Source organism: Silurus meridionalis, chromosome 24, assembly GCF_014805685.1.
Source record: "Silurus meridionalis isolate SWU-2019-XX chromosome 24, ASM1480568v1, whole genome shotgun sequence".
In the NCBI taxonomy this organism is placed as follows: domain Eukaryota; kingdom Metazoa; phylum Chordata; class Actinopteri; order Siluriformes; family Siluridae; genus Silurus; species Silurus meridionalis.
In genome coordinates this window covers 1,403,491-1,418,169 of record NC_060907.1, presented here as the reverse complement: position 1 = coordinate 1,418,169, position 14,679 = coordinate 1,403,491, and the positions used below count along the sequence as shown (strand labels likewise).

Here is a 14,679-nt window from a genome sequence, read left to right as displayed (position 1 = left end):
AAAGGGTTCTGTCCATCCCATGTGGTGTTGCAGGGATTATGTTGACAGTGGTGCAGATTTATGATTCTAGTTGTGTCCACTGATTTATTGTGGTTTTTGTTCTGTCCTGCAGAGGGCACTCTATCCCGCAGTCGTGAGTCATGTGGCTTGGAGCCTGTTCGTCTAAATGGAAGCTACAACAACAGCTACTCTGTGCACGGTGGAAGTTCGGACCTGCTTGGCAGCGTCGCTGTGGGGGACGTCAGTCCTGCCCTTTTGACCCCCAGAGGGGCGGAGCCTCCAGGAGGCATGAGGAGGAACCTCTCGGATGCGGCAGCACTGGAGAAAATGATCATCTCTGAGCTGGTTCAGAGCAACCTGCGTCCTCCTGCAGATCGCTACAGCGGCAACACGGATGTGGAGGCGGAGCCAAGGGAGTATGCGAACACAGGGATGGGCCACAGGGAGCCGCCCCAGCGTCCTCTGCCTCGCCCACCACCGCCGCCTCCACAAGATGAAGAACCACTTTACAAGGTTTTAGAAAAGCCTCACCTTCCTGAGAAACCACGTGTTCCGGAGAAACCCCACGTGCCAGAGAAGCCCCGCCTCTTGGAGCACACACAGTCGGTGTTTTATCAGAGTGAGGAGGACTCGGAAAGCTTTTCGGCTGAAATTACAGACAGCGTGGGTGGAGTTGGGCCTGACTCCTCCTCCCTGTATGCAAGAGACAGAGACTCGTCCTATCCTGACAGCAGCCCTGAGGGCTTAGGGACTGAGCCTCGTTCAGCTTTGCCCCCTGATGAATTGTACTTCAGCACAGGTAGACACGCCCATGTCTCTGCCTTCTACCAGCCCCCATCCCGTCGGACCAATGAGGAGAGTCGACTGGGGCTAGAATCTTCAAATGGAGAAGGCGATGGACAGATGCAGCTGGTGACGAGTCTGTGACTAGGGCGCTGGTGACCAGGACATGGAGATCTAGAGGAGGAAGAAACGGCAGTGAGATCATCATCATCATCCATGACTATAGTACAGAACTACAGCACGCTAGTTAGTCATTTAAAAGCTTGAGATGATCCTTGGTGCGCAAGTTTCGTAGTGTGAGTGCTAATACGCCTACTTTCAAACATATCTTCCACTTTCAGTACCAGCCCAGTACCAAAAGTTCCAGTCATGCAGCTAATGACTGGAATCAACAGATGCTAATAGCTCTTATGCTAGCAGCACTGTTCTGTGATTATAAAACCAGGCCTTGTATTGTATTACCAAGGTCCAAATCTCTAGGGTTCAAGGTTTGATCTTAAGGGTTTTGAGGACTGTGCCCATGGTTCTCCATTAGGTCCCTCCTTTTGATCACATTCCAGTTAATTTGGGCATTGGAGAAAACTCCCACAAAGTGCCATGTTGCTATGTGACTGAATGGTACATGATACAGGGTTAGTCCTGACTTCAGTACTCAAATAAATGAATGTCCAGTGGGTTTGTTGGGAAAGAAGAAGACATAGAGAGCTGCTTTAGAGGCTGGTGGGAATCAAATTGGAACAGGAACCCTAGGAACCTGTTTTAGCTGGTCCAGTGGAACAACTAACTATAGCTATCACACAGGTATGTTATTAAGTCCATTGACGAAACTAATTATTTTCATAGGCACAATTAGGGAATGAGACAGTGGGTGACTTGTGGTATTTGATTAATCAGGGCACCCTGAAAAAGCACATTTACCAAGAACCTGATGATGATGATGATAATGATGATGATGATGATGATGATGTAGGCAAGGACAACAATGAAGAAAGACGATTAGCATGGCTTCCTCCTCTGAGTCTCTGTCTCTTGGTCACCTCCACACTCACCCTGTCCATCTTCACTGCCATTCATCAACTCTCTCTTCCTGTTTCTCTCTCTATATACTGTATATTTGTCTATCAGATATCTCCATCTCTCTGTCGTTTCTCTGTCGAATTCCCTCGCTTGGCCTTCCAGTGTCCTCTCTTTCTGTCTCACTCGTTCTCTCAGGGTGGAGTGTTGGATTTGCGACTTGGTTCTTATTTGATGTATTGTTCGTTCGTTCCCTCTCTTTAAGCCCCTTTCAAAAGAATGTGACGCCTCCTCTAGAGACAACAGAACAAAAACTTTTGACATTGCCAAAAAATCCTTTTTCAAGGGAACACACACACACACACACACACACACACACACACACAAACACATAAACACACACGTGCAGACTTTCTTGCATTCTAAGTGTTCACACTGAAAGGCCTTCCTCAAAGGTCAGGGGTCAGACATTCAGTTTCATTTGAAGGGGTCGTGACCTTGAACAGAGATCCAGAACTGGTCTGCTCGGTTCGGTTTGCCCCAACCCATATAGACATTTTCAGCACCACGGACCTCGGACACGCCCCCGGGGTCGTACCCGAGTTCACAGCTCCGCCCCTTTTTCTGGACTCGCTGGAGGCCGGGGTGGTGTGTGTATCGTTGTGTATCTGATGTAAATATCGGTAAGAGAATGAAAGTTTGAGAAACTGCTTCTTGTAATATGTACAAATGTTACAAACAAAAGGAAAACAAAATCACGTAAAAAAAAAAAATGAATACATAAATAACAAGGATGTGTAGAAGACCTGAATGATACTCTACATCTTTTACTAGTCTCTCCCTCTGTCTCTCTCTCATCCTTTCTTTCTGTCTTTTCTATCTTCTTTCATCGTTCCTCCCTTTTTTGCTCTTCCTGTCTGAGAGGGGGACAGACGGACAGGGTTTTGTTAAAGAGATAGACATACACAAATGTGTTTTTATAAAAGAAAAAAATAAAGAAGTCAAACACCTGGGTTGAGTTTTGTTTCTAATGAACCACCACCAGAGGGCGCAGGTTTCAGTTCAAGATTTTTGCGACCAGTGGTTTACAGTAAGGACGTAAATGTAATTGGTTACTGTAATTAAGTAGCTTTTTTTATCTGTATTTTAGTGGTGTTTCCATTCGGGTAGATTTTACTGTAAATTCACTACACTACAAATCAAATCTTTGACTTTTTACTACATTTTGTGAAATCAGTCGTTCCTTTTTATTTTTTTGTGGATAAAAATGTTCTCCATACAGTATAAATGAGGAACAAAATTAGAGGAAAGACAGAATTAACATTGAGTGTCGCAATCATACGGACATAAACAGCAAGCTTGGATTCCTGAAGGGAAATTCCAGCACGGGTTACTGGACATCGGAATGTAAACAGGAGATACTAGAAGACAGCATGCTGTACATCTTCAGCAAAAGATGTCTGGAACGCTGTGCGTGAAAACATGCGGTGGATGGATTGGTTTCCTCATTTCCTCTTCAGATTCACACCCTCCACATGGACCCTTTACACTGGAAAGATGCAATCTTTTTTTTGAATAATTTTCTATGACAAGTAACTGCCATGAAGAAGCGTAAACACCTCCTCAAAAGTTAAAGCTTCACCTCTGACTGCTGACTGCTTATAGGTTTAAATCCCAGCACCACCACGCTGCTGCTGGGCCCTTAAACGAGGCCCTTAACCATGTATAACTGTCACTCTGGATACCTGTGTCTGAGAAAATGCAGTAAATGTTAAAAACTGCATGTTAAATAACAAAATAAAAGTCCCTGTATTAACAAGTACAAACATTTTAAATGGAAAGAATCCACCATACTTTTTCCATGTTAGAACACTGGGTCTGTAATGATACAGTCCCCCTGGAGCACAGAAGGTTAAGGCCCTTGCTCAAGAGCCCAAGGAAGCTTGGTGATATTGGGGCTCAACCCCCGACCTTCTGATCAGCAACCACTGATCCACCACTTCCTGAAAACAAGCATGTTATTGTCAAAGCATCTGTAATCGCATATTAATCATCACTTTCTGACCAGAATCTGGAATTCGGCAACCCTCATTAAACATGGCGAAATTTTCCACTTTGTTTTTATTTGATGCTTTCTTCATGTCTGAAGTCCACGTGGAACCAGGTAGAATATAATGTACTTCACACAATAGGCAGATCTTTTCCAGGCTTTCCCGGTTATGCGGTGGTCCTTAATTGATTTTTCTTCTGCTGGTTTGCAGAAAAAAGTCCTCAATTCACAAGAACAAAATGTCCAAAGTATAAAACACCAATTGGAAGGTGTTTTCCACATTGGAGATACTAATCCCTTCAACAGAAACAACCTTAACCTCAATAATGCCATATCTGCACTCAGCATATCATGAGATGAGACTGTGGTTTTATTCAGCACCGGGTTAAGAAAACTCTGGGAATTTCCTGTCTCTAAGATGGATTTAAAAATGGAAAGAATCTTCAGTGTAATCGTATTGCAGGAGTGAATAAAACATTTAGCGTATAAAATGGAAATTTAGCATCATTAGCACTTCAATTTGTAACCACTAGGTGTCAGGACTGCACCAGTTCACTGACCAGCACACCTGTAGACTTTACAGTTTGAATTTAAAGGCCTGAACGTGTTTCAGCAGGACAGAACCGTTTCCTGAAGAGTGGAGTGTACTGGAGTGTAACAGTAATGAGGAAATCCGAGTCACAGTCTCACCAAAAATATTGTAACACCAATTTTAATCTCGCTATCATTTTACACTATATGTACAAACGTTTGTGAACATGAGCATAAAATTCTCTTTGCTTGTATGTGATTTTTGAGGGTCTCATTGCGGGGAGGGGGGTGGTGGGGACTCAATAATTATGAAAATATACATGTACAAATATTTTTAATAAAAAAAACCTCATCTAAACTAATCTAGATAAATGCGATTTTTGTCTAAAAATGCTCCACTTCCACACTTTCTTTTCGATTGTTCTTTCAAAAGTAAAAAAAAAATGTTCGGCCCGCATCATTTCCACCTGCGGTTTATTGAGGTTCTGGCTCTTTAAAACGTCATGGCGATGACTAAATATGAGTAATTGTTTTCCACACTAAACTGACACTAAAATGCCCTTTTTAAATTTATCCATATCCTATTTTAGAGAGCGTTTTTTAAATAGCTACGGTCAATGAAAAGGACGTCTCAGTGTGGGACAGAAGGCCAATGCGGAGATAAATTAGTGTTTACATGGACTCTGTTTACTGACACTTCACTGTTATAATGAGCTCCACTCTTCTGGGAAGATGTTGTACAAGATTTTGTGTAGATCTTTTCAACCACAATGGTGTTAGTAAAGTGATGTAGGTGAGAAGGTAAGGAGGTTCCTGGGGTGTGGTCAGCGTGGAAACATTTATTCCAAAAGTGTTTAATCAGGATTGGAGCTCTATAGCAGGAGATCTTTCACTCCAACCAACAGAAATCAGATTTTCATGAAGCTGGCTTTGTGCACTTTGTATCTAGCTGGAACAGGTTTGAGTCTCCCAGTTCAATCTAATGCTTTAAATTTGTGAAGATAAGATAACCAGATAAGACTGGAAATCCAGTGGTCTTTCCTTCTGGCCAGGTGTTGTGTATGTGTAATGTCATTTAGAATAAAATAGACTTTATTTGTCACATATACTTTACAGCACAGTGAAATTCGTTCTTCGCATATCCCAGCTTGCTCGGAAAGCTGGGGTCGGCCATGATATGGCGCGCCCTGGAGCACAGAGGGTTAAGCGACTTGCCCAAGGGCCCAAGAGTGGCAGCTTGGCGATACCAGGGCTTGAACCCCTGAACTTCTGATCAGTGACCCAGCACCTTAACCACTAAGCTCCCACTCCCCATTTTCTAATAACATGGCACTTATAGTTGCAGACCTCCCAATACTTAAGTGAGTAGAAGTATAGAAACAGCTAATCTTAAAGTAAACACCACTTTATATTTCTTTATAAATCTCTTATTTGTAATAACCTCCATCATCACCATGTTCTTCTTCAGGAAATAAAACACTGCTCAGTTGGGTGTAAAGTCTACTGCTAAAACCTCCAAAGTCCTTTGCTGTGTTGCAGTGTGTTTTAGGTCCCAGTTTGGGTTTATGTTGACCAATCAATCTAACAGCCCACACCTGGGCAACACAAGCGTTTCTAATACTTTTGAGCAGGGGCCAAACAAAAGGTGGCATTTTCTGAATAGATGAACAAGTCCAGATGTGAATACCAGGGAAATGAAAGCTGAAAATTCTGATCACTTTCGGATCTTAAACTTTAGGTCTTGACGTTTGCTACTTTTGGAGGGGGTTAGATCTTTTACTAATCTCACCCAAACTGCGCAGTCAAAGATGTCATGGGGGAAAAACTGGGGGTGTGATTTGCTGAAGAGAACAAACTGTTGTTTTAATTCGTTTGGCTCTTATTTAGAAAAAGGAAATTCCGTCCACAACTTAAAGATTGTAACAGTAACACTTTTTCTGTAATGAATCTAAGTGAGAGAATGAATGAGCTTCCAATGATGAAAAGATACAAATCAAACAGAAATGAAAAAACAAAAATGCCACGTAAATACATAAAATAGCTAAATATTATCGTAAATTTCTGCCTCCTACCTGTTCCTGTAAGAATTACAACCAAGCGCTAATAGGAATATTTTACTCTGGACCTTTACTCCTATGAACTGATTTGGTTCCAGTTAATGAAATACAGGGTGGTCTAAAAGTCTTACATGAGAATAGAAGAATTTCTTTACAGACACAGGGTTCAGCGAGAATGTCGTGTGTGGGATGTTCTCACCATGCTCGCCGTGTTTCCTCTAACAGACGGCAATCTTATGAAGACTTTCCAATCAGGCCATGAGAAAGTTTCTGAAATGTTCTTCAGTGGCCCAAAAAGGTCTTCTTACTGTCAATCTAAAGAAAATGCAGAGTAATAAATGTTTACCCTGTGACATCCTTCACCTGCTTAACATTTACATTTAGGGCATTTAGCAGATGAGTTTATCCAGAAAAATGTACTGAAGTGCTTTGAGTCTTTTATCAGTCACTCAAAACTGGTTCTTGGGCAATGTCTGTACGAAACCGGATAAATTTGAAAACACGTAAAAATCGCTCCACACTTTCGATCATTTCCCAAAAGTTGCTCATCCACACTGAAACATCTGAACACTATTGCGTTCCTGTCTGGAGCATGAGCAAAACGTAAGCTGATACAACCCTGTCGTTTGCTTTCTTTCCGGCTCTTTGAAACGTTGCGGCAACCACAAAAAATGCGTCTTTTTTCTAATTTGTTTACTATGGAGAACGATTTCAAAAAGCTATGTTTTTTTTTTTTTTTTTTTACTGAAAATGCTGCCTACTTGTGGATGGAAGGTCAGAACGGAGAGAAGATTATGCATTTTCAAAGGAACAAACGTATTAGTGTGAATATGGGCAAGGTTACAGATTTAGGATACCATCAGCCTAAAATTCTGTTAAGAGAAATTATATCACACTATATATATATATATATATATATATATATATATATATATATACTTTAAAATATAAACAATGACATTAAACAAACATGGAGAACCCTAGATTAACATTCTCCTCAGCCTGACTAGGTTTCGACAGAGTTGCCCCTTGAGATCAATTTCTTTCAAATGTTCCAATCAGCACTGCTTTCCAGGTTTCCACAAGTTACAGGTTCTAAAGCAATCCAATTTCCATTAGTCCTTATTAGCAAAGGAAAAAATGAACGGTCACAACACACACCCTCAGTGCTGAATCACTGTAAGATGACACTGAGTCACATAACTCCTAAACTCCAAAACAAAGAAAAATGATTTCGTTGCACTGCTCTGTCCCTATACAGATTCTCAAAGGTTTATACAGCAAAGTCTTTTCCTCTCTGATGCCAGGACACAAAATCGGTTTCAAAACAGTGCTCAAAACAATGTTGGATGTTCGTTGTATTTTAGAACTTTGAGCTTAAAACCCTGTTTTTATGTGTCTCTGGAAAATCGGAAGAACCAATTAACAGTCTGCATGCTACATAAGAGAGGGAATTTACCGAAAAAAAGCAGATCAACTCAAACGTGTCTCAGACTGTCTGCACCGCATTGCTGCCAGTGTTATTAAAAGAATGGAATGTAAAATATCTGCGACCGATGACTCATTATATTATTGGAGGGCTTTCAAGCTGAAACAGGACACTGATTCCTGTTAGTCTGCCTGTTTATAAGGGAAAGTCCATTTAGGTTTAGGATGTGATTGGGTAAGATGCATGATGCAATCCTGTGAGTGGGATAAATTTGGAACACTATTTAAGAAGTTGATTGCACATGGCAGTCAGACTTCAGAGGGATAACAATGATACACAGATCAGAAAAGAGACTTCCATGTGGTGTACGACCTAAAACAAAAGTATAGCATTAATATATGAGGTCAAATGATGCTAGAAAAAAACTGAATTGTAGTTAAAAAGTGAGAGAATCTTTCAATTCAGTTCTGAATTATTTGAGAAGAAAAAGCATTTATTTCTCATATATAAATTACAGTACAGTAAAACTCTTTTCTCATATATTTGGCTTGCCCTCCAAGTAGATGCTTCAGATTCTTCAAGACAGGATACAGCACTAACTGAAGATGCTAAAACAACTTTCTAGAGCAGTGCCAAGAAAAGTCATTTCTGTTTTGATCTCTTTTCCCAGCAGAACTTGTATTCCTGCAACATGTTTGACCATCTGCCATCTGCATGTTCCCCCAACTTTTTCCAAACTTACAGTCATGAGAAAAGATTGTTAGCACTTTCCCACTTTCATTCCCACTCCCATCCTGCACTCGATCCTCAAAGACTCTCAAATACACCCAATACACACTGTGAAATACACCATCAAAACACCCCCATATACACCCACACAGAATCCCCCATATATACCTCTAAATTTACCCCCATATACACCCACACAGAATCTCCCATATACACCTCAACATTTACCCCCATATACACCTCTAAATTTACCCCATAAGCACCCACACAGAATCCCACATATACACCTCTAAATTTACCCCCATATACACCCACACAGATTCCCCCATATACAGTAATATGAAAAGATTAGGACACCCCATTAAAAGCCTGTGTTTATTATTAATTTATTTTTTTTATCAGAGTTAAACGTGTGCTAATGATTATAATTTGAACAATATAGGACACTAAACAAATAAAACCAAAGAAAATACTTTTTCAAATGATCTGTAAAATGTAATAAAAAATAAATCCAATTTCTTGTGAGGAAAAAGTAATGACACCCCCAAATTCTTAAGTCAATTATGTAAGTCTATTAAATGCTACTTCCTCTAACACCTCCACACAGTGATGGAAACTCTCTGAACGCTGACTCAGGAGTTTTGTGACATTCCCCGGCTGCAGACAGCAACTACTGAGCCAGAATATGACAGCGTAGTTCTGGGATTAATGTCATGACTTGGTGTTTTGGATGTGAATCTCCTTTCCAATTAGAAGCCAAAACTTCCTTAGAATCATATAAAGAAACAAATCCTTCCTTAGAAACAAATAAAGAAATGAAAACTGTAAGATATAACACGACACAGACAGCAGCTTGGTGAATGCTTACAGTTCTTCTATCTGGCCAGCTGCTCATCTGCATCACCCTTTAGTGAGTGCACAAATAACATCTGTCTCTGAGCCATGTCTATACAGCTGTTTATTATATTAGTACAAATGAAAAACATGCATTAGATCCCTAAACATTTAGAAATTGCCTACATTTAGAAAATAGTTTGTCAAAGGTTGTCTTCAAAGGAGGAAATTGAAGAAGCAGCATCGCAGGGCAGTGCACGTGATGCCGTCTAGCTGCGACCTTGTGTTTTATGAATAATTAACAATCATAACAGACATTTTAGTGTTAGTGCTTTGACATAAAATTCCACTGTTTGCATGTCTGCAGGTGTGGGTTTTGTTGCCTGCTGGAATTAATTAAATGGGAACTTCCCATACATTAGTAGAAATGAATCAAATAAATTCCTCCCTGTCCCAAGATCACTCCACCCTAAACTTTCCCCCTAGACAGCATTGCTGAAAGCCAGTCAAATAAACTCCCACCAACCTGCAAAGTTACAGAATCAAATGGAAGAATTCACAGCTTTGTTAGATGAACATTGTGATAAACACCTACTATACATTATATAGACAAAAGATTGTGAACACCATTTGAGCATCCCATTCCACATGCAGTCTCCATGTGCTGTTATAATAACCTCCACTTTTTTGGGAAGATGTTCCACTAGATTTTGTGGAGATCCATTCACCTACCAGGATGTGTGTTAGAAAAGTCAGGTACTGATGGAGGTGAGGTGACGAGGCCTGTGGTGCAGTCATGTTCACATTCAATAGGGTTGGAGCTCTTTAGCAGGAGATCTTCCACTCCAACCCATGGAAAGCAGATCTTCATGGAGCTGGCTTTGTGCACCAATGACAGTCTTGAAAAGATTTGGCTCTCCTATTTCAAGTGCAGGGAAAATTCCATGGTCCTGCATCCAGAGATGTCAATTAAAATAGAAAATAAAGCTTGTTGCAGGAAAAGGGGAAATTTTGGAGCGAGAAGATGATGAACCTAGGGTGTGGGCGATTGTTTGGAGCCAGTCCATTACTTATAATACAGCAGTGGAGTGGTGGAGTGACTGTAAAGCTCTTTATAAGGTGATAGTGTAAAAGAAAGAAAGGTGATTAAGTAATGGGTATATAAAATGTATCAGATCGCTGCAAACATCCCAGCAAACACCACAACCTTCAAACATGGCCACCATTACTCCACCTCCCACACCTCCCATACACACTATAGCATTTATAATCACCATTATACACCTGTTTCCAATCTCTCTCTCACACACACACACAAATCCCTGAATTTGGCACACTGACCCTTTCCAGGCTCTTGAGCAAGGCCCTTAACTCCTACAGGGGCGCGGTATTAATCTCTGACCCCAGCTTCCTATCGCCGGATATGCGAAGAAAGAATTTCATTTTGCGGTAATGTACATGTGACACGTAAAAAGCCCCGTTATCTTCAATAGATGCATTCATTGGTTCTGAAGATATCCTGCTTCCGAGCCAAATTTATTGTGAAAGTCTTTTGAGTCTTGAGAAACCACACTGGATAAATTCACAGCTGCTCAGACGAGAATATATTGAGAATATTTCTGAAAACGAGAAGGAAATGAAGTGTAGCTCGATGCTGACGCAGTGACCATCACCATGGTTGATGAGATTAGCTTCCAGAAAAAGCTACATCATGGTGACTGTTCCTGCAGAGCTTTTTTCAAAAAGCTCAGAGAGGTGGTCTCCTCAGCCCAGCTCCAAACAGAAGCAGACGACGTGGCACCTGCTCCAATCTGTTACCGTTTGGCCTTTTAGTTGTATATTTATACCTCCCTGTGAGCTCTGTTCCTTCATCAATCATTTAGACATGTTGACTCTGTTCCATCTACACTTTGATCACCTGACCCACACTTCTTATGAACCTTGACCTTGTCTCACAATCTCGATGTGTCTGTCTTAATAAATACACCTCCTACTGCACTCGTCTGACCTGCTTAGACTTTTTTCACACCTGTAAAGGCATGAAGAGTCCAGTTAATCACAAATCCCTTCTTCATAGGACATAGAGATTTCTCTCTCTCTCTCTCTCTCTCTCTCTCTCCTTTTTATCCAGTTAAATCCTGTTTATTTAAAAATAAACATATAAATACAAGCAGCTAAAAACTATTATCCAGAGAATCCGGAGTTTTGGCAGCGAGACTGATGATCATCTCTATCTGTTCATCTGTCTGTCTGTTTATTTCTCTGTCTATCTGTCAGTCTGTTTATTTCTCTGTCTGTCGGCCTATTCATTTGTCTGTCTATTTGTTTGTGTGTCTGTCTGTTCAGTAATCTACCTGTCTTATCTATCTATCTATCTATCTATCTATCTATCTATCTATCTATCTATCTATCTATCTATCTATCTAGATGTCTATCTGTCTGTCTGTCTGTCTGTCTGTCTGTCTGTCTGCATGTCTGCATGTCTGTCTGTCCATCTGTCTGTCTGTCTGCAGTTCCTTCCGTCTGTCTGTTTCTGTCCGTCTGTCTGTCTCCTGTGGTGAGCAGTACAGTAGTTGATTGTGGGATCTGGATGATGTAATCGTGTCTGTTCCTGTCGTTGATTTCACAATATTTTCACCACAAAGCAAAATAAGCATAAACTGAGTCGTAATGCAGGCGACATGTTTCTCCCCTCTGACTGCCCCTCAGGAATATCTGATATAAAAACAGCATTAAATCATCTGTTCTGAGTGGGTTGAGGGACTTTCCCAGACATTTATAAACCAAAACTGAAACAGTCCATATGTGTGTGTATACTGAAATGAGCATATAGTACGGCCTGGAAAACAGTGAATTGTGGGTAAAGGCTTGCTCAGGAATTTACAAAAAAGGAACAAACTTCTCTCTGTCTCTCTGTGAATTCCTTCAGCCCATGTGTGTGTCCAGGAACCCTATAGAACTTCAGGGGAACATTTCTGTTCTTCCTGTTTTCCAGAAACACTGTGTAATGTGTGTGTTTGGGTTTTACATTGCAATGTCACATGGTACACCTGCATGTCTGAGTGTAATGAGGGGTCAATCAGCCTCATATATTTCCAGTAAGGCTATATTTCTCTCCTGTCCATCACCAACCCCAGCAGTGTGTCTTGTGGTGGTGCTGTCAGAGGTCAGTGTGGTGCAGGAAGTGTCATCACACCAGAAGTTTGCTCTGATTGGTCGGGTTGCTTCACCATATAAAGCCGGATCTTGTCGATGCGATAATAAGATTGTTTAAGATGCCTGATGCAATTGCTTATGAGGTCTCCTACACCATGGGAAAATATTATTATAGACAGGATATGACACACACACACACACACACACACACACACACACACACACACACACACACATGCGTTTCTACATGCCCACAGAATGAACACTGGGCTGTGAAGTGCATGTGACAAGAATAAAGCTAACTATCTGTTTATCTGTTGCTTTTTTGATTGCACTTCAAATTGAATGACATTTGATGTGCGAATGGAACCATGTAAAAGTGTCTTACAGTCTTTCTCAGCTCTTGCTTTGGAGCATTTTGGATTTCTTGCAAAGTCTGTACTTTTCCCAAAATCCTTTATTCATCTCTAAAAGTAAATGTTTGTGTCAGTGAACATCTCATTCCCATCAAAATAAAAAGTCCTTTTGTTCATAAACTAAATCGTCAAAATGTTTATTCATGTTGTCAGTATGATGGCGACCGTTTCAGTATTTCTTGATATGAACTACAGTTTGGATTAAAATGTAAATTGAAAATGCACAATATTGATTTTTTTCTGTGTGGCATCTTTTAATTTCAGCAGCACAAATTAATTTATTTGATTGGATATTTGATTTATATTGACATGATGAACCATTTTATTATTCACGTATACAATAAACTGATGCTGAGATGTTTTTGGGGGTTAAAACTATTCAGGTAAAACCTGTAGAATATATTTTGATCAACATGAACAGATAATGTAGGAAACAGTAGACACGTGAACACAATCAATTCAATTAATGTACAAAAGATTCAAAATTTGATCAAAGCAACAAGAAAATGTTCTTATGATGAGCACAAATGACTGAATGATCTGAGAAACATTTCAAAGCAACTGAGAGAAACTTTTGCACTCTTTCGTTCTTTCTTTTGTTCTTTCTTTCGTTCGTTCGTTCGTTCTTTCTTTCGTTCTTTCTTTCTTTCTTTCTTTCTTTCTTTCTTTCTTTCTTTCTTTCTTTCTTTCTTTCTTTCCTGCTACAGTACAGTGTGGTGATGGTATAACCAGGTATTGTCCCTTAAACTGCCTCACACACACACACACACACACACACACAAACACACTGGGGTATGATGACACACAGTTCACACTCAGGTATGTAAAAATAGTAACAGAACAGTAAAGTGTTGCCTCACACTCTTCTTCCCCAGAGGAGTGTATGAGCCTGAACATAACCACGCCCCCCTGCTCCGTCACACTCTTACACAATAGAGAACTAAAACTCTGTGTGTGTGTGTGTGTGTGTGTGTGTGTGTGTGTGTGTGTGTGTGTGTGTGTGTGAAAACCCAGAGGTCACATGGTATGATTGCACACACTTAGCATCAGCTGACCTGCAAGTGTTTCCCTGAACTTATTAAAGAATATGCCAGTAACAACAGAGAGCGAGAGAGAGAGAGAGAAACAGAGAGAGTGTGAGTGTGTGTGTGAGAAAGAGAGAGAGAGAGAGAAACAGAGAGAGAGAGAGAGAGAGAGAGAGAGAGAGAGAGAGAGAGAGAAACAAAGAAAGAGAGAGAGTGAAACAGAAAGAGTGTGAGTGTGTGTGTGAGAAAGAGCGAGAGAGAGAGAGAACAGAGAGAGAGAGAGAGAGAGAGAGAGAGAGAGAGAGAAACAGAGAGAGTGTGAGTGTGTGTGTGTGTGAGAAAGAGAGAGAGAGAGAGAGAGAGAGAGAGAGAGAGAGAGAGAGAGAGAGAGAGAGAAAGAGAAACAGAGAGAGAGAGAGAGAGTGAAACAGAGAAAGAAACAGGGAGAAACAGAGAGAGAGAGAGAGAGAGAGACGTTTTACAATTCTTTACTTGACATTATTCATGTTTAATGCCAGATGGTATCATGTCAACCCGCTAATTGAATAAATAAATAAATAAATAAATAAATAAATAAATAAATAAATAAATAAATAAACAAACATAAATAAAATCAGACAATGACAGTTCAATGTTGGGGGAGGGGTTTGTGATC

General features: G+C 40.5%; 1 protein-coding gene across 1 annotated transcript in view; it reads left to right on the top strand.

Annotated features, from left to right (window-relative positions):
- Window positions 1-2,810, top strand: part of LOC124377919 (adhesion G protein-coupled receptor L1-like) — a 41,647-nt gene extending 38,837 nt beyond the window's left edge. The window contains 1 exon segment of the mRNA XM_046837300.1: window positions 113-2,810. Within this exon segment, the coding sequence (XP_046693256.1) occupies window positions 113-927 (815 nt within the window). The 3' untranslated portion in view covers window positions 928-2,810.
- The last annotated feature ends 11,869 nt before the right edge of the window (window positions 2,811-14,679 follow it).